The 21276-nt window shown below is 35.5% G+C and overlaps 1 protein-coding gene across 4 annotated transcripts; it reads left to right on the top strand.

Moving 5' to 3' along the window:
• The first annotated feature begins 7440 nt into the window (after nt 1-7440).
• LOC140153348 (uncharacterized) lies at nt 7441-17989 on the top strand. Of its 4 annotated transcripts, none has more exons than XM_072176076.1 (7): nt 7441-7590; nt 11911-12014; nt 12953-14562; nt 14700-15146; nt 15522-15644; nt 16106-16294; nt 16577-17989. In XM_072176076.1, the coding sequence occupies exons 3-7, from the start codon at nt 12964-12966 to the stop codon at nt 17594-17596; spliced, it is 3378 nt and encodes a 1125-aa protein (XP_072032177.1). In that variant the 5' UTR covers nt 7441-7590; nt 11911-12014; nt 12953-12963; the 3' UTR covers nt 17597-17989. The 4 variants fall into 4 exon arrangements, with proteins under 4 accessions (XP_072032177.1, XP_072032176.1, XP_072032178.1 ...); XM_072176075.1 differs by lacking the exon at nt 11911-12014 and adding an exon at nt 11694-11794; XM_072176077.1 differs by lacking the exon at nt 11911-12014 and having other exon boundaries at nt 15525-15644.
• The last annotated feature ends 3287 nt before the right edge of the window (nt 17990-21276 follow it).

The raw sequence follows: 21276 nt of genomic DNA, 5'->3' as shown, positions 1-21276 counted from the left end.
TAAAAAACAGTAACATTTTTGTAAAGCCCTGTGTTTTCTTCAGTTAGCGGCACACGTCTACCCGTCGGGTAGACGTGTGCCGCTGATATAAAAGCGTATGTTCTAATAATAAAATAAAAAATAAATAAGTTCATGGATAATTTTTCTTATCCTGAAAGTACGGTCATATGTTCAGTAAACACTGCCACATTAGATTTAATTGTGAACAGCCCTGTATTTTTGAGAACCGGACTTCAAGATTTGTCGTTTCGGAGGCTTCATTTTCCGTTAACAATTGTTAACAAACTTTGTGGGTGTAGCTTTGGTTCATAATTCTTGGTTATTTCTTCACTTCTTCTTGATTCATAACGGTTGATATCTTAACTTGAAATGGGTAACAAAAATTAGTCGATTTGCAAGCTTTTAAAATTTTTATAAAATCTTGACTTCAAAGAGCCGATTTTCCGTTAACTTTTTGAAGCCTCCGAAACAAACTGTTCAGCAAGCTTGGGCAAATATAAATAAAAGAGCTCATCCAATCTATTTATCAAAATGTAGCAAAGTAGATCCTCAAGTCACTTGTTTTTAAATCATGGAGATATATATCACCGTTTGAAAATGTGACCCAATACAAACTTTCCGTTAACAATTGAAGCCTCCGAAACAAATGAAGCCTCCGAAACAACAATAAGGTTAATTATCATCTATGCATATCTAAATTGGTGTGTTCCATATTGATATCTGCATTGTAATTGTTACATGATATGTGCAGAATGTCATAAATTTAAAAAAAAATTGATATTATGGTTAATGTTTGAAAAATATACTGATACCCAAGAAAGCCCGTTTCGGAGGCTTCACATGCAAATAACACCATACTTAACAAATGGGTGAAAAAATTACCATGTTATAAATCTACAATATCTGCCGCATAGAATCATTGATTCAATCATGCCGGGTTTATATGAGACAAAAAGTAATTTTTTGCGTACTGAATGAATCATCATTGTTTTTTGTTTTGTTTTGTTTTTGTTTTTGTTTTGCTTTTTTGTTTTGTTTATTATTTTCTTTCCTTCATGTTCCCAATAATCTCTGCTATATAAGTGCCGTTTTAAATTTTGGTTAACTTCTTCATTTTAACATTTCTTTATAGCTTTGCATTCGGCCTAATGCCGATTTTTTTTTTTCTAGGCGCGCGGCAAATTAATGCCGTTTTACCGGCCCCAGGATTTTTCGCACTGAATCCTCCCATTTTGCCTTCTGAATCATCATCATCTAGAACGCGTGTTAGGCAATGTTATTTGGAACATTATTATTTTGAATGTTTTTTGCTTTCCTTGCTATCTTCTGTAGATAGCATTAAGGGCCTTGATTCATAGGTCTACCTCTAATTTTTTTTTCTTTATGTTTAACGATTTTTTTTAATGATATGACTGTCTACCGAAGATAGCAATCATGCCGGGTTTATATGAGACAAAAAGTAATTTTTTGCGTACTGAATGAATCATCATTGTTTTTTGTTTTGTTTTGTTTTTGTTTTGTTTTTGTTTTGCTTTTTTGTTTTGTGTATTATTTTCTTTCCTTCATGTTCCCAATAATCTCTGATATATGAGTGCCGTTTTAAATTTTGGTAAACTTCTTCATTTTAACATTTCTTTATAGCTTTGCATTCGGCCTAATGCCGATTTTTTTTCTAGGCGCGCGGCAAATTAATGCCGTTTTACCGGCCTAGGATTTTTGCGCACTGAATCCTCCCATTTTGCCTTCTGAATCATTATCATCTAGAACGCGTGTTAGGTAATGTTATTTTGGAACATTATTATTTTGAATGTTTTTTGCTTTCCTTGCTATCTTCTGTAGATAGCATTTAGGGCCTTGATTCATACCTCTAAGTCTAATTTCTTTCTTTATGTTTAATGATTTTTTAATGAAATGACTGTCCACCGAATATAGCAATCATGCCGGGTTTATATGAGACAAAAAGTAATTTTTTGCGTACTGAATGAATCATCATTGTTTTTTGTTTTGTTTTGTTTTTGTTTTCTTTTTGTTTTGCCTTTTTGTTTTGTTCATTATTTGCTTTCCTTCATGTTCCCAATAATCTCTGCAATATAAGTGCCCTTTTAAATTTTGGTCAACTTCTTCATTTTAACATTTCTTTATAGCTTTGGATTCGGCATAATGCCTATTTATTTCTAGGCGCGCGGCAAATTAATGCCGTTTTACCGGCCCCAGGATTTTTCGCACTGAATCCTCCCATTTTGCCTTCTGAATCATCATCATCTAGAACGCGTGTTAGGCAATGTTATTTTGGAACATTATTATTTTGAATGTTTTTGCTTTCCTTGCTATCTTCTGTAGATAGCATTAAGGGCCTTGATTCATAGGTCTACCTCTAATTTTTTTCTTTGTGTTTAACGATTTTTTTAATGATATGACTGTCTACCGAAGATAGCAATCATGCCGGGTTTATATGAGACAAAAAGTAATTTTTGCGTACTGAATGAATCATCATTGTTTTTTTTTTGTTTTGCTTTTGTTTTGCTTTTTTGTTATTATTTTCTTTCCTTCATATGTTCCCAATAATCTCTGCTATATAAGTGCCGTTTTAAATTTTGGTCAACTTCTTCATTTTAACATTTCTTTATAGCTTTGCATTCGGCCTAATGCCGATTGTTTTTCTAGGCGCGCGGCAAATTAATGCCGTTTTACCGGCCCCAGGAATTTTCGCACTGAATCCTCCTATTTTGCCTTCTGAATCATCATCATCTAGAACGTGTGTTAGGCAATGTTATTTTGGAACATTATTATTTTGAATGTTTTTTGCTTTCCTTGCTATCTGCTGTAGATAGCATTTAGCTAGGGCCTTGATTCATACCTCTAATTTGTTTTCTTTATGTTTAATGATTTTTTTTAATGATATGACTGTCCACCGAATATAGCAATCATGCCGGGTTTATATGAGACAAAAAGTAATTTTTTGCGTACTGAATGAATCATCATTGTTTTTTGTTTTGTTTTGTTTTTGTTTTCTTTTTGTTTTGCCTTTTTGTTTTGTTCATTATTTGCTTTCCTTCATGTTCCCAATAATCTCTGCTATATAAGTGCCGTTTTAAATTTTGGTTAACTTCTTCATTTTAACATTTCTTTATAGCTTTGCATTCGGCCTAATGCCGATTTTTTTTCTAGGCGCGCGGCAAATTAATGCCGTTTTACCGGCCCCAGGATTTTTCGCACTGAATCCTCCCATTTTGCCTTCTGAATCATCATCATCTAGAACGCGTGTTAGGCAATGTTATTTTGGAACATTATTATTTTGAATGTTTTTTGCTTTCCTTGCTATCTTCTGTAGATAGCATTAAGGGCCTTGATTCATAGGTCTACCTCTAATTTTTTTCTTTATGTTTAACGATTTTTTTTATGATATGACTGTCTACCGAAGATAGCAATCATGCCGGGTTTATATGAGACAAAAAGTAATTTTTTGCGTACTGAATGAATCATCATTGTTTTTTTTTGTTTTGCTTTTGTTTTGCTTTTTTGTTATTATTTTCTTTCCTTCATATGTTCCCAATAATCTCTGCTATATAAGTGCCGTTTTAAATTTTGGTAAACTTCTTCATTTTAACATTTCTTTATAGCTTTGCATTCGGCCTAATGCCTATTTATTTCTAGGCGCGCGGCAAATTAATGCCGTTTTACCGGCCCCAGGAATTTTCGCACTGAATCCTCCTATTTTGCCTTCTGAATCATCATCATCTAGAACGCGTGTTAGGCAATGTTATTTTGGAACATTATTATTTTGAATGTTTTTTGCTTTCCTTGCTATCTGCTGTAGATAGCATTTAGGGCCTTGATTCATACCTCTAATTTGTTTTCTTTATGTTTAATGATTTTTTTTAATGATATGACTGTCTACCGAAGATAGCAATCATGCCGGGTTTATATGAGACAAAAAGTAATTTTTTGCGTACTGAATGAACCATCATTGTTTTTTGTTTTGTTTTTGTTTTCTTTTTCTTTTTTGTTTGGTTTATTAAGTTCTTTCCTTTGTGTTCCTAATAATCTCTGCTATATAAGTCCCATTTTGCATTCTGAATCATCATCATCTAGAACGCGTGTTAGGCAATGTTTTTTTGGAACATTATTATTTTGAATGTTTTTTGCTTTTCTTGCTATCTTCTGTAGATAGCATTTAGGGCCTTGATTCATACCTCTAATTTTTTTCTTTATGTTTAATGATTTTTTAATGATATGACTGTCTACCGAAATTAGCAATCATGCCGGGTTTATATGAGACAAAAAGTAATTTTTTACGTACTGAATGAATCATCATTGTTTTTTGTTTTGTTTTGTTTTTGTTTTGTTTTTGTTTTGCCTTTTTGTTTTGTTTATTATTTTCTTTCCTTCATGTTCCCAATAATCTCTGCAATATCAGTGCCGTTTTAAATTTTGGTCAACTTCTTCATTTTAACATTTCTTTATAGCTTTGCATTCGGCCTAATGCCGATTGTTTTTCTAGGCGCGCGGCAAATTAATGCCGTTTTACCGGCCCCAGGAATTTGTGCACTGAATCCTCCCATTTTGCCTTCTGAATCATCATCATCTAAAACGCGTGTTAGGCAATGTTATTTTGGAACATTATTATTTTGAATGTTTTTTGCTTTCCTTGCTATCTTCTGTAGATAGCATTTAGGGCCTTGATTCATACCTCCAATTTGTTTTCTTTATGTTTAATGATTTTTTTTAATGATATGACTGTCTACCGAAGATAGCAATCATGCCGGGTTTTTGCGTACTGAATGAATCATCATTGTTTTTTGTTTTGTTTTTGTTTTTGTTTTCTTTTTTTTTTTTTTTTTGTTTGGTTTATTAAGTTCTTTCCTTTATGTTCCTAATAATCTCTGCTATATAAGTGCCGTTTTAAATTTTGGTCAACTTCTTCATTTTAACATTTCTAAATAGCTTTGTATTCGGCCTAATGCCGATTTTTTTTCTTCAAATTAATGCCGTTTTACCGGCCCCAGGATTTTGCGCACCGAATCCTCCCATTTTGCCTTCTCATTTTTACAAATGCACCAAATTTCATAAACCGGTATCAATCTTTATCAATAAAATAGTGTTTTGGTATCAAATTCGGGATCAAATTTGGTGTCAAATTTGAGCTAAAAGGACCCTGCACATGACCTTGACAATCAAATTGTCACCACAAGCTCAGGTTTTGGTGTAGGACGGGTTACCTATAAGTGCGGACTTTGTTTTTGTGTTGTGTTTATAACAATGACCCATGAGTCCCTGATGCCTTTACGGGACATTCAGAGACTTTGAGGTTTAAAGGGGCATTCCGGAATTTAAAGGGACATTCGAGTGATTTTTTATTTTTATAGGAGCATTCCGGGGGCATTCAGCGATCCATCAATCCCAAGCTACACAATATCACAATATTGCCCATACATATTTTTTTTTTTTGCAATTGCTTTTAGAATATTTAAATATAGTACTACAAAGTCTACCATGAATAAGCTAGACACTACGTTTCACGTTCATAGGAATACCACAAAAGAGAGACATCATCTTCTAATATAAAGCTATATATAAGAATTCCGTGGAAATAATAATGATGGAACCTTTCTGTTTTCCCCATCAATTTTGATGTTTTAAAAGCCCGTCTCTTCCAAATACAACACTGGATAGGCCTATCTTGAAATGTATGGGTTATATGACTTGTTATACAATGAGTACAAATTAGTTGGATCTCAAGTTGAATTTTGATGTGTCGAATTCATCCATTATCAATGAAAATTGATGGGTATCATTTTGATACATCCTGTATTTCAACTATTTTGTCAATATATCGATCTGAAAAGAATATTTTCATTTTTTTTTGGTCCTCAACTGAGGCTGAAAGTCCCTTTGAAAATGTTTTTACATTTATTAATTTTATTATTATCTTTTAATGGTGACCCTAGGTACATGCATAATATTGGTAGGCCTATGTTGATGTCACATGGGATCATAATAATTATTTTGTTTCTCGATTCAAAAGAAATCTCCTGGCAACATTTCTAAAATAGCAATGACCTGTGGATTGATCGGAAACCTAACGTGCCTAAGGGGAGGTGCAATGAGGTCTACCCAGGGTGGTGAATTTATTATAGGAGTAGGCCTAGGGGAGGCGAAGATTTTGCAAACATTGAAAGGTTAGCCAATTTTTAAAACAAAACAAGTTGTGTAAATTTTAAAACAACCAAGGTTCGTATTCATGGTCGTGTATTAGTTATAATATAAACTCGGGTTTTTAAACAATCGATTGCCCTTTTACAAAATAATAGGGGCTGTGCAATAATTATGAACCCCAATGAGGAGGCAAGAATTTTTTTGCTAACCAAAAAAACAACAACACACACACAAAAAAAAGGTGGAAGCACCTCAGGCCCAAAAGGGGGAGAGAGGGTGGAATGTAATAAAACCCTCATACAGTTTAGGGCCAGCCCATGAAATTTCCGCGTCGTTGGATAGATGTTTCAAATGGACAAATCATATATCAAAATGTTCAGAAGAGTCTGGAGAATCTTTTCTGCCATGTTGCTAAATTTGTAACCCGCGAGTTCTATTCCGTTTCCATGGCAACAGTCACGCTATTTAAGGATTTTTGTTATTTTTTACCTAAAAATGGCACATCTGATCTAGCTATTTCTTGAAAACTAAATGGAGTAGAAACTTCATATTTGGTGTAGCCTATACAGAACACATGCCACAAGGATACTTCAAATATGAAAACAAAATCATCGCTTAATTCATTACATTTAATGTTTGGGTAAAAATGCAATTTGTTGGTGATTTTTGTTCAGTTTTGAGCAAAAATGTAATTTTTACATGAGAAATGGCAAATGACTTATGCATCATGGAAAGTGTATCAATTTACTGAGATGTACCCCTGTTTGAATCACAAAAGTCAATCATAACATGTTTTTGACCTATGGTTTTTGACCTATGACCTCTTGGAATTCATAAATAGGCCTAAAAATGCATGTTTTTGTGATTTTGGTCAATTTGGCAAAAAATGGATTCATTTGCACAATAATACAAAAAAAAATATAATAATACAAAATAACGGATAAGAAAATTTTCCAAATGAAGTAGGCCCCTAAAAGCAAACAAATAAACAAAAACATAATGATAATTTTTTTTTTCTTTCTTTCTTTCTTTCTTTCTTTCTTTCTTTCTTTCTTTCTCTCTTTCTTTCTCTCTTTCTTTCGTTTCTTCTTTCTTTTCTTCTTTCTTTATACTCCTTCCTTCCTTCATTTATGCCTTCTTTTATTCCTTCCTAGTTATGGATCCATATATTCAGAAAGTCTGTATCTGTTCTTCCATGACCATGACACCCCAACCGTATAGTGTCATTTGGTGGTTGTGAAGTTTATGTAGATTTTGTTCAGCCACGCGTCGCACTGACGTAGATACTGAGTGAACATATCAGTTTTGTGAGTGTTCTCACCCGCCCGGGTACACAAATTGGATCGTATTTGCCATTTTTGTAAGACGTATTTTCTGCATTTGCTGTGTATTCTGACTGATTGTAGCCAGACCGGAATTGCATACCAACAACAGGTAAGTACCAACTATCATGGAATAAAAGCATCTATATGATATATGAGATTTCGTATCACCGTGTTTTGTAGCTGCCGTTCCTCCCCTTTACTTTGGAAGGAAAAACAACATTAGTCTCTAATGTTACACTATGAAGTATTCTTTTTGGTCATTGCAACCAATGGTAGAAAAAACAACGCTAGTTTCTAATGTTACATAATGAAGTATTCTTATTGGACACCCAGTGGTAGGAAAAACAATGATAGTCTCTAATATTATACAATGTAGTATTCTTATTGGTCACCCAGTGGTAGGAAAACAACATCAGTGTCTAATGTTACACAATGAAGTGTTCTTATTGGCCAACTAGTGGTAGGAAAGACAACACTAGTCTCTATAATATTACACAATGAAGTATTCTTATTGGTCACCCAGTTGTAGGAAAGACAACACTAGTGTATATTGTTACACAATAAAGTATTCTTATTGGCCACCCGGGGGAAGGAAAAACAACACTAGTTTCTAATGTTACACAATGAAGTATTCTTCTTGGTCACCCAGTGGTAGGAAAAACAACATTAGTCTCTAATGTTACACAATGAAGTATACTTATTGGTCACCTCGTAGTTCCCAGTGGTCGGAAAAACGCCCTAGTCTCTAATGTTACACAATAAAGTATTCTTATTTGTCACCCAGTGGTAGGAAAAACAACATTAGTCTCTAATGTTACACAATAATGTATTCTTATTGGTCACCCAGGGGAAGAAAAAACAACATCAGTCTCTAATGTTACACAATAATGTATTCTTATTGGTCAGCCAGTTGTAGGAAAAACAACATTAGGCTCTAATGTTACACAATAAAGTATTCTTATTGGTCACCCAGTTGTAGGAAAAACAACATTAGTCTCTAATGTTACACAATAATGTATTCTTATTGGTCACCCAGGGGAAGAAAAAACAACATCAGTCTCTAATGTTACACAATAATGTATTCTTATTGGTCAGCCAGTTGTAGGAAAAACAACATTAGGCTCTAATGTTACACAATAAAGTATTCTTATTTGTCACCCAGTTGTAGGAAAAACAACATTAGTCTCTAATGTTACACAATAATGTATTCTTATTGGTCACCCAGGGGAAGAAAAAACAACATTAGTCTCTAATGTTACACAATAATGTATTCTTATTGGTCAGCCAGTTGTAGGAAAAACAACATTAGTCTCTAATGTTACACAATAATGTATTCTTATTGGTCACCCAGGGGAAGAAAAAACACAATAATGTATTCTTATTGGTCAGCCAGTTGTAGGAAAAACAACATTAGTCTCTAATGTTACACAATAAAGTATTCTTATTGGTCACCCAGTTGTAGGAAAAACAACATTAGTCTCTAATGTTACAAAATAATGTATTCTTATTAGTCAACCAGTGGTAGGAAAAACATCATTAGTCTCTAATGTTACACAATAATGTATTCTTATTGGTCAGCCAGTTGTAGGAAAAACAACATTAGTCTCTAATGTTACACAATAATGTATTCTTATTGGTCACCCAGGGGAAGAAAAAACAACATTAGTCTCTAATGTTACACAATAATGTATTCTTATTGGTCACCCAGTGGTAGGAAAAACAACATTAGTCTCTAATGTTACACAATAATGTATTCTTATTGGTCACCCAGTGGTAGGAAAAACAACATTAGTCTCTAATGTTACACAATAATGTATTCTTATTGGTCACCCAGGGGAAGAAAAAACAACATTAGTCTCTAATGTTACACAATAATGTATTCCTATTGGTCAGCCAGTTGTAGGAAAAACAACATTAGTCTCTAATGTTACACAATAAAGTATTCTTATTGGTCACCCAGGGGAAGAAAAAACAACATTAGTCTCTAATGTTACACAATAATGTATTCTTATTGGTCAGCCAGTTGTAGGAAAAACAACATTAGTCTCTAATGTTACACAATAAAGTATTCTTATTGGTCACCCAGTTGTAGGAAAAACAACATTAGTCTCTAATGTTACACAATAATGTATTCTTATTGGTCAGCCAGTTGTAGGAAAAACAACATTAGTCTCTAATATTACACAATAAAGTATTCTTATTGGTCACCCAGTTGTAAGAAAAACAACATTAGTCTCTAATGTTACACAATAATGTATTCTTATTGGTCACCCAGGGGAAGAAAAACAACATTAGTCTCTAATGTTACACAATAATGTATTCTTATTGGTCAGCCAGTGGTAGGAAAAACAACATTAGTCTCTAATGTTACACAATAATGTATTCTTATTGGTCAGCCAGGGGAAGGAAAAACAAGATTAGCCTCTATGTGTGTCCTGAACTCGCCACCCAAAAAAAGGTGGCGATGTTACGTTTTTCCAAAGTCGACTCAAATTAAATGATGATATCTCTGCCAACCAAGAAGTTATTGTCATGCTTATGGTCTCATTTTATTGCTAAATAAAATGCACTTTTAACCCTGTAAAAAGAAATTCTTGAGCGTTTTTAATACTTACACTGTGCTTCATAGAATTCAGAATGGGCAGGGTGGCGGAGGTGGGGATGTGGAGGTGGGGATGTGGAGGTGGGGATGTGGAGGTGGGGGATGTGGAGGTGGGGGATGTGGAGGTGAGGGATGTGGTACACACAAACTCTACGGGATTGATATTTTTAGTGCATTATTTGCTTCTGTAAAGGCTGTAAATTGGATTTTGACTTTATTTAGCATCTAAAACACTCATGACCTTACAGCTAAACAATTTTCTTTTTAATCATTTATGATTGGTTTAGTCTAGAAATTATAAACTTTTCCACACACAAAAAATACCCGTTTTCATATTAAACACTAATGCGGATGTCTTCAAAATCTAAAAGTTACTGTAAAAGTGTAATTACTTATTTGCTTTATGTTGTCCCGTCATCAAATGTAAATTTTCTGATCCATTTGCATGAAGAAAGAAAGAATTATGACTAATTCGAGCAAATCGTTTGATTGCACTTTTTTTAGGTCAGGTCGTTTTCCCCCTGACAGAACTAGTTTTCGCCGGGAGTTTTGGTGAAAGTCTAAAAGACCATGTGCACAACACGACAATTATTGTACCAGACATAATTTATCACTTTCAAAAAGCAAGTTGATTTCATTATAGTTTTATGAATTATTACTATACATGCTATATGGCGATCAAATATTTGTGTATAAAATAATTTTCTGGGTGGGCATTTGTAGGTATAACTGGGCAAGTTAAATTTACTGTGGGCAAAATAATTGTCTGGGTGGGTAAATAATTTACCGAGTGCATGGGTAGCCCTGATTCCTGTCACTTACCTCCCCGATCTACATAATATTAAAGTTGGGTAAAAAAAGGGTTTAGCTTCCTTTTAAAGGATTGGCATGTTAGTGAGCTGTGGAAATAACCAGGGATATAAATAACACAGTGTTTACAGCAGGGTGGGAGTCAATATCGTGTAAAAACATCAAAATCACTGACCAGAATGCAACGACCTATGTAAACACACCCACCACTGTCTGTCAAAGTAGTAACAATTACAGCACGTCCTTAAAATCAATGAACCAAGAAGCAATTTGGCAAAGGGGAATTCCCTTTACACTGCAAACTCGAATTGCTAATTCGAATTCAATTCAGTGTACAAAACTGGGTAAATCAGTATAGTGAACACCCGAGTGAACACTGAAAATATTAATTCGTTAACACGTGGTCCAATTTGACAAATTTAAATTTTGTTATAATAAATGGAAAGTTTGTCATTCAGGAAATTCAAGAAGTACCCCTGCTGAAAATCCTCAAAGAATAATATTATTTCAAATTAATATTCAGCATATCATTTAGTGATAAATATTTCACTTGTAAATTGTAAAGAATTAATGAAAATCAATTAATAGCTTATTTATCAAAATAAAGTTTATACTCTTTAGAGGCAGATTGAATCATGCATTTGTAAAAGAAAGACTTTAAAAGATGATTTTCATTTTAATTAATAAAAACAATAATTTATTTACTGAACTGAATTATATTTCAGGTGAAATAATTTTATGAAAGCAAAATTACATTTTAGGTGATAATCTTATGTTACTTTTTGTTTCGTTGTTTACAGTAAACAAGTCATTTATAGAGTACCATTTTGCTTTTAAAAGATCGAGGGATTGTTTTGGGGAGGAGGAGTCTGCCATGTTTGCCTAGAAATATTTATCACAGGTAAAAAAGTCATAGTGCTTATCAATAACAAAATTATATAGTTTTATATTTGAGCATGATCACTTGTGCAAGGTTTAAAGAAATTACGTAAATACATATGTGATGTTGCATTTCAGCTCACGCACTTTCCTTTGGCAGACGTGATTTCATCAATTTTCCGTGGGCCGATTTCCTGGTATTTTTGCATTGGTGTGTTGAAAACTCTAAAGAAAGAATTATGGTACTTATTTCCAACTTCTGAGCACAACATAGCTAGCTAGGAAACGTATACCACCCAATTCGTTAGCATTATTAGCGTGATTACTTTTGCCATGATATTAGACATGTTAGAAGTGATACGAATTTATAAAGAATACCACATTTATTTCTTTATTTGTTTATGCTAGCGAGGTTGTTTTTACTACACCGTACAAGAGTTACAAGATTTACAACCGTTACAAGATTTACATGTGTTACAATATTTACAAGCGTTACAAGATTTACAAGCGTTACAAGATTTGCCAGTCTTGCAAGATTTAAAAGCGTTACAAGATGAAGATTTTAAATTACTGAACAGAGAGATTTAACATACAATAACAATCCTTTACAAAACTTAAAAAATAATTATACAAGCACTCTCAAAACAATTATAATATATCGCAAGCCATTGGGGTCATTACGAATTTGTGACAACGCAGTGCTTTCTGAAGTGACGTGTTGCTTTCAATAAAGCAACGCATTGTTAAGACTAGGAAGAGGCTTTAGGAGGTCCAAAGAATTGGGTTGCTTTCGTAAGACACCCGTAAAAACAACGAGTTGCTGTAAGCAGCGTGTTGCCAAAAGCTCTATTCCTATTGGCTGTGCTGTCTTTACGCGATGATTTCGAAAGCAACGCGTTGTAGCAATACGTGGTGACCCCAGTGACTTGAGGTAAACGATAATATCAATTCCAAAGATGCGAATACGTGACGCATATATAAGTACATATTGTGTGAGCATTTAGGTGAGGGGGGGGTGGGGTGTATTTGTGGGGTGGATGGGATGTAGTAATACACTCTCTTTTTCTGCTGAGTGTATAATGGTTTCTTGGAACTCTAGATATCTCATGATAATAGTAATAATGTTTACAGTACCCGCCGTGAGCCTGTAAATGAACTTTTCATCACTTTAATATTTCAGATACCAAAAACATGGCTGCCAACAATATTCAGCGACAGCGTCGTCCAAAAACGCAACCCATTAAATTTAATGAAGAGACGCAAGCAGACACATCATACAAAGAGCGTAGAGCTACATATCACACTACGGATAATACTCAAAGTCCATTTCAAGAAAACTCATCTAATCTCACAAGCACCACCGTCTCCACAGACAGCGGACTTAGCAGTAGAATGTCATCCACGCCAAGTATCCAAAGGCTTGACTTGTCAGAAGGCATTCGCTTACACTTTAGGATGCTAACTCAAGAAATATCAGACGAGATGGAACAAACATCAGATTATGAAGAAAACATGACTATTCCCTCATCAACTGTGAATGCACCTGCTAGTGCTAGTGAGGTTGTTAAAAAGGAATGCGGAAATACGAAGGACGACAAAAACACGTCTTTATCATCTGATGTTTCCGATGGAGCGTATGTTCAAACACACGTAATTGTTAAACATGCCTCCCAGAACCAAGAAGTTCTCGTGAGAACTGATAGTATGGACAGTGGTGCGACAGAGGAATCGCTTAAGAATACAGATTTACAAACCATACATGAAATAGAATCAGAGCCAAGTGATGCTGATATTTGTGATGCCACAAAATGTCCAACAGTAGTTAACACACCAAGTAAACATATCACATTAGATAATTCGCCGTCTTCTAATAAACCAAATCGTCGCGGGTTTTATACACTATGGAATAGTTTATTCGGAAGATGTTTTCATTCTAAAAAAGAAGTTGAAGAATGTGAAGCAATATACCAAGATTATGAGGATTTGAGGTCGGAAAAGGAAATAACAGAAACCGTCGAAGTTTCACTTGAAAACGCGTCATCAATACACAGGCCAGATTCGGGATACGATTCCTTCAAGGCCAATGTACCCAGTTCTATTGCCGTCAACAACTTACGGACAAATGAGAATATTACAAACATACCACTACTAAGCACTCCACAATCAGCTCACGTCGCTGAACTTGTTCAGTCTTTACTACAATTCCAGACAAGACAACGAATGTCTCCTCAAAGTCTTGCTGGGAGGACTGTACGAACGTCGTATTTCGCGGGAGCATTTCTAACAGAAAAGGGAGGACGTATATCACTGCCAAAGAGAAATGCCAATATGTATGTTCCTCCTGGTGCGATATCACCTGGTAATCTGCAATTGGTGTACATATATGTGTTACCGACTGATGGAGCGTCTTCATTAGATGATGCTGAAACGTGGTTATCACAATCTGTTCATTGCGGACCATCTGGGTTACAATTCAACAAACACGTCTTTCTTACTGTACCACATTCTGCTACTGATGTCAATGATTGGGAGTTTACCACTCATCAATTAAAGCAGAAAGATGGAGGCGTCTGGAGAAGGTTGGAAGACGGGAAAGAAACAATCCTCGTACGACAGAAAGACAAACTGACATTGTTAATGACGCATTTTTGCGGTCAACGGTTTTCAGGCAGACCCCGTGATGACAAGGCTGACGCCACAGCAACTAAGATGATGAACGTAGCTGCGTGCATCAATGAAAGCAACACAGAGATGAAGATCAATGTTTGCGTCGCATATAAAGGAGAAAACGTAAGTAAATAATAAATATTACCATTGGACTGTTTGTCAACAATCTACTAGGATGGAAGAGAAGAATGCATTCTCAGAAGATATTGATTAATGTGGTGTATTGACTAATATCATTATCATCCACTCTATTTTTTTAGATAACATCATTAGAGAAGAGGTTCAGACAATGTCTTCCCGGTTCCTACTATAATCCCTGCAATGAGAGTCAAATGTTCTTGGACAAGGAGCGCTTCAAGGATCTTTGTCTGACACTTGATTTTCTCGAAACTACGGGTCTTGTGGGATGGTCAGCAGTGGCGGGAAAACTCGGCAGTTTGAATCTCAAATTAGTGCACGGCGCAAAGCAGCAGAAAGACCGTAGTGAAACGGCAATTCTACTTGACTCCTTCTTCTTGACGCAAGCTGACGAAGGCAAAGAAGTTCTAGAAACACTTGAATTACTCAGCAGTGTGTGTAATGAGATTGATTCGCATGATGCTAAAATGATTGTCGATGAGGAAATAGAGGAGAGGCGCCAGAATAGAGCTGAGGCAGCTACGGGAATAGTACCTGGAACAAATCGGACACAGCAACACGATGATCAGGTAACGGCAATAATCGGGAGGTGTGCGAATCATCTCCCAGTGACACTAGGCGTAAAAGTGACGTGACGTTACATAACACAAAACCGCAAACAATATAACGGTTTCACTGCAAGCATGTTCAGTACCTGTATGGTATTGAGGAAACTTGACTTCTCTGAACATAAACGTTAGCTTTCGAATCCAGGATGAATGGCTGCTATTGATGACGCCGTCACTTTAACGTCTTGCGTCTCTATACAGTCAGAGAACATGCCCGGGGCTACCATCATTACTATTAATGAAGTTGAAGAAGAGAAGGGGTATCATGATTCAACTTGTTGTCAAAGGTGGCAAGGTATACAACAGAAACTAACTTGTCATATATTTCTTTTATAGCAGATGACAACACAAGAAATCAGCGAACTACCCGTCAGCTTTGTTAAAGGTTGCACAAATAACGTAATAGTGGAAGTTAGCCAGATTTCGCCGGGATGGAGAATAAGGGGTACGAAACGGCAGGTAAGTTGAAGCTTTACACATACAATCATATGAGATGGAGAAAATTTTCTGGATATAATTGCATTGAGAACTGAGGCTATATAAATGCATGTAACGCGAAGTCAGTATCGGAGAGTGTAGGGTGTAAAAGCATGACTGTCCCAATTTGTCCTACTGTTGCTGTACTCATTATTATCCAAGAACATACACGACCTGTACTGATGGATGTGGTCCAAGAAGAAGTGATCCTGATATCCACTATGAACAACACGGTTTTGGTGCTATCGATCAGGTAGCTGCAAATAATCATCACATCCACCTGTGGACCAATACTCGGTACTCCAATGGGCCAACGTACAATGGGCCCGTGGACCAACTACTCGTTACTCCATTGGCCCATTGGTGCTTCTTTGTTCGAATAGGGCTATTGTTTACCATAAATCTTAGCTTTAACTGGTAATTATTTTATTTATATCACATAGATTGTCTCTTTTCACGATGTTTGGTCACAACGTAACAAGTTTGATTCCAGTACCGTTAGTTTTGATGTCATTGCTGATGACATGGACACAGCGGGCTTGCAAGGAAAATGCAAAGCATCTGTCAGGGTCTTCCAGGAGTCTTTCGAATCCAAAGGGGTGACTTTGAATCTTCAACAGAGTCCAATCCAGGTATATAATCTATTTTAAAATGTAATCGATAGATATATTGAGATAATATAATGAAACGGCCGGTGCACGAAGCCATAATTTTATGCCACTACTTGTAGTAATCATGATATCTGCTTGCAAGAGACAACATTGCACGCATTTTGAACATTAACATGTTGAAAAAAGCATGCATTAACCCGTGGCTCTGACACAAGACAAGTTCAAGTTATAGTCCTTATGTTATTCATAAATAAACAGCAAACATGAAACTTTAATACTTAACAATGCTTTTAAAAATTTCAGGAATCTTCCAAGAACTCCAATAAAGATCACCATGTTGTTGCTATTGACGACCATCAGCTAATACAACCCAGTTCGCGTGACCTGCAGGACCTACGCCTTCGTCAGCCCTTTACCGCACCAGGCTCCCAGCAAGCATGGAGAGATCTTCTACATCTCACAAACATCCATGATAATGATGATGATGTCTTGGAAGGTTTGACAAACCATACACGATGTCCACAAGCGTTGGCACTAGACCTGTTCTTTGCAGTCCATGACACAAATGAAGAAGCTGTTCTTACTCTTCAGAAGCATGATATTCATGTCCAGAAAAATACAAGCAATCTGAATACAATCCCGACATCAGGGGACGGTTGTAAAGACAAAGTGCAGACACCGAAGGTCAAGACAACGATGGTATCATGGGTGAAGAATAAAGGTAAAGCTTTCTTCCAAAGAAAGTGCGCTCGATATAATTGTAAGACTGAGTCAGTAAATGTGGAAACGGACAAACATATCAAGGAGGAAAACAGTTCAAGTCTGTCTCACCTGAAAGATGATCAGCGGCAGGGGATATTCAACCCATCTTTTGATGACCTTGGTATTGATAACCCTGCGTTTCAAGTATCTAATAGCAGAAGTGCAGAACAGCATGATTATCCAGGAGGGTTTGAAGCATGTTCAAATTCGCCATTACCAGGTGTTACGGACAAGCCAACAATATATCCCAGTATACTTTTAGAGCATCCCATTGCAAGCGATGATTCACTTGATGAAGAAACAATAACATCACACGCTTCAAATGGGATGCCAGTGATTGATGAACACCATGGTTATGTACGGTTATCAACGTCTTGCCATACCAACCTCACAGCAATTTCAGAAAACGGACTGGGAACCTTTGTTAACGAGTTGCTTCACCCGGGCGAGCCAACAAACAAACAACCAGATCGAACATGCTCCGTATTGAGCAAAGATAGCGGATTTGGGACTTTTGAGAGAAACAGTTCTGACGATAGACCTAATGAAGATTTCATGTAAGATTTCAATGTAGTAACAGTTGCAACCAGGGAAGTTGAATTATGGGAAGGGCGGCTGGAATTACGTCACGATTCTAGTGTATGTAGGCCCTATAAATGAAGACCGAATTAATAAGACTAGTTTTCGTCTGACGTCAGGGCAAAGGCGCGACGTGATTGGTTGCTGGCCTGCACAGTACAGCATTTTTTGTCTGGTTGACAGGACGTCATACGCAAACTAGTCTTTTTCATTCCGTCTTCAATTATATAGCGGCCATTTTGCTTCCGACATGATGTTATCCACGAGTTGTAATACTTTGGTTAGTCTACTGTAGTAGACCACTTTAATTTATCATCCCCTCCATCTGACCATGGAAAATCAATCCTGTTCTGATCCAACAGCTCGGCCATCCATGAGAAACAGGGCAGTCAGTCACTGGAGATGTATTATGTTTTATGCATGGAAAGGTATGAATTGTTTATCAAAAAAGGGGGAATGCAGAGCAGTCTATACTTTGGTAAAATTGGTACAAAATTTTGTTAATAGGTTTACAATTTCAAATGCCAACTAATATAGTTTAAAATAATGCTAACTCAAGATCGTCTGAATTGAATGGGTCATTACAACTGAATTGTTTACTTACACAAAATGTGTAGCCAAGCTCATCAAAGAGTTGTTCCCATATTATTATTATCATATCTTTTTGCGCTGATTACGAAAAAATGTGTTTCTTTGGCGGAATGGTCAAAATTTGAGTTGCAGCAACTTAATTTGGTTGAGTTGCAACAACATAAGCGCTGTGGTATAGTCCAGCTACATCAGTTAAGTTGTTTTAAATCCCCTAAATCCGACCTTTTGAGATAAATGTTAAAAACTGTTTAATATGTACAACAACATCCAAAATTTAGGGTTAAAAAGACAAAACAACCGACGTTTCGGGAGTATAAAAACATCCCTTTTACAAGGTTAAAAAAGTAGCACTAGTAGCTAGCACTGCATGAGATTAAATCTTTTGAGATAGTTTGACTATATGGGCACATTTAAGTTGGGTTCATGTGCTTATTCATTTAAGTTGTGCTAAAGTCATTTCAATGAGTGTACAAACAAGCTAAGTATGAATGTGTTGTATATCAATAGCAAAACTTAACCTGTGGAATGACTTGTTCAAAATGCATTCAATCATATGCAAACCAAGCAAATAAAAAGAAATCATGCTGAACAAATCTAAACAAAATAATGTCGCTGACATGACATTGAACTGTTTTTATTGAAACTGTTTTATCCTCCGCCGAGTATGAACGGGTTAGTAAGCACAAAAAATGAACTTCTGCAAGCTTTCATCGTGCTCGTCATATTATGTATTTAATAAGTACAAGTAATAATATAAGGAAGTTATATTTAACTAATAATAATATACAACAATAATGAATTTCTTACATGCAACTAATTCACAAAGACAACGAATGTAAAACCATTTATTTATATAAGCCTATTTATTTATTTATTTATTTATTTATTTATTTATTTATTTATTTATTTATTTATTTATTTATTATATTTATTTATTTATTTATTTATTTATTTATTTATTTATTTATATTAACGACTCGTAACAGTATTTGAAGGAAATGTGATTACAATACCAACATTTATGCTGACTTTAACGTCGGAGCATTTTTTCAAGATATACATGTAGATACTATAGTAACCTACCTGTCCAATTTGAAATGCACCCGTATTTACCCAGAACTCATTGCTGCAAATTATTTTTGAATGGTAACCAAAATCTTGATCCAACATGTTTATAATCTGTCCAGAGTTGACTAATGGTTTGTAGACCAAATGGGTATTGACCAAATGGCTATTAGATTCAATGGTTATAGACCCCCGGGTATAGACCAAATGTTATCTTAATCAAACAGTGTGTTTTGTTGTGCATTTTGAAGTGAACTTGGAAGGCGTTTTTGGCCTTGAGTCAATCATTACGACTCGTAACAGTATGTGAAAGAAAAAAAATTCACCTGGAATGACAATGAAATATGACTATAAACGGGTGTTTTTGGTGCACTTCTTCCCTTGGTGCTCATGATAGTGATTAAAAGCTTGATTTTATCTAGTAGTTCTATGACTAATTATATTCATAATGTATTTTAAGAGACCCAATACAAACTAGATGTACACGGCATGTTCAGGGCCATAACTTAAAAGTATTAATCAATTGGCATTCGTTTTTGTATTGTGTTTATTCATGGACTGTAGAAATTTCTACAGTCCATGGTTTATTCGCCTTGATCATACGCTTCGCGCCATATATAATAAGACCCCATTCTGTGAAAAACTTAGACACAGAGACCCCAAAACATGCTATTTTTACCAATTTTTTCAAAATATTTCTTAAAGTATTTTTAAACACATCTAAATCAGTTATGAAAAGAAGTCATTGGATTGAATCTAAATTGATTTCCTGAAATGTGTGTATTCAAAGATTGCCTGTTCAATTTTTCACATATTTGTACATAATTATGAATTTTTTGTGATAATTTTTTAAGTGGTATTTTTTTACATTACCTACGAATACAATTTTTCATAGCACTAGATATATCTTTAAAAAATGAAAATCACTAATAAATGCGCAATTCATACGAGTATGTCCAATACTGAAATGCATTGCATTCGGACATCTTTATTATTGTGTTTAGCTGCCAGAAATTCTAAATGGCATGGCACAAAGGTAGGTTTGGTAAAAAATATGCATTACCTCCGAATACATGTTAAAAGCTGTGTCATTTCCACAAACGGAGAGAATAGTAAACAATAGTTAAGCACTAGGTGCAGGGTAATACACTCTTTATTTCCACCAAGTTTCAATAGCCTGCATGCGTTTAAATATTTCTGAGATGTCAACAATAAAAGAAAGTATTCGTAGGTAAATTTCGGTAACCGAATGTTACCTACGAATACAATTTGACATCATGACAGTATTGTGAAACATCGCCATTCATGCCAATGCCCATATTGGTACATAACGAAGGCCTGCATGTTTGCTATCAAATCATACGTCAATGAAAGTTGAGAATTCACATACATGCCCACCATGCAAAACTGAAATCGGCTTAATTGTTGAAAAATATGTACTGAAATAGACGATGGTCTGCTCATTTGAAAGAAAAATCAGATTCGAAGAAGATTAGAAGGGGATTAATACTTGCATTTGTCAGCTGTCATGTGTGTTTCATTTTAAACGTTTACCGACCTTCTGGTTTCTGAGTAATTTGTGTCCAAATTGGTTTATTCGAAGGTAACTTTTGACGTTTTCGCTAAGTTTACCTACGAATACCATGGACAAAAACGACTTTTTTCATTGTCTCATGATCTAGACAACACAGTGGTGGACCCTAGTATAAAGCTAATTATAGTTGCCCTCAAACGAAAGGCCACAAGACGTAACTGACTCCAAGATGGACTTCACAAGTCTGCAATAACGGTTTTAAGCGATTTGTGTGCAATTAAGCAAATTAAAGTCACTTTAGTGCCTTTGTTTCTTACTTTAATCCTCTTTCAACCACTGTGAACCGATATTAAATATACACTAGGCGGTTACCCATATTTGGCGGTTCTCGGCCGGGCGCGATTACCTGGCTTGATGGTGACTCTACCCACCAAGTTTCATGCCCATATGACAGTTTTTACTAATTTGACCT

Source organism: Amphiura filiformis, chromosome 5 (genome assembly GCF_039555335.1).
Source record: "Amphiura filiformis chromosome 5, Afil_fr2py, whole genome shotgun sequence".
NCBI lineage: Eukaryota > Metazoa > Echinodermata > Ophiuroidea > Amphilepidida > Amphiuridae > Amphiura > Amphiura filiformis.
Note: the sequence above shows the minus strand (reverse complement) of the source record. Positions and strands in the feature narration are given on the sequence as shown.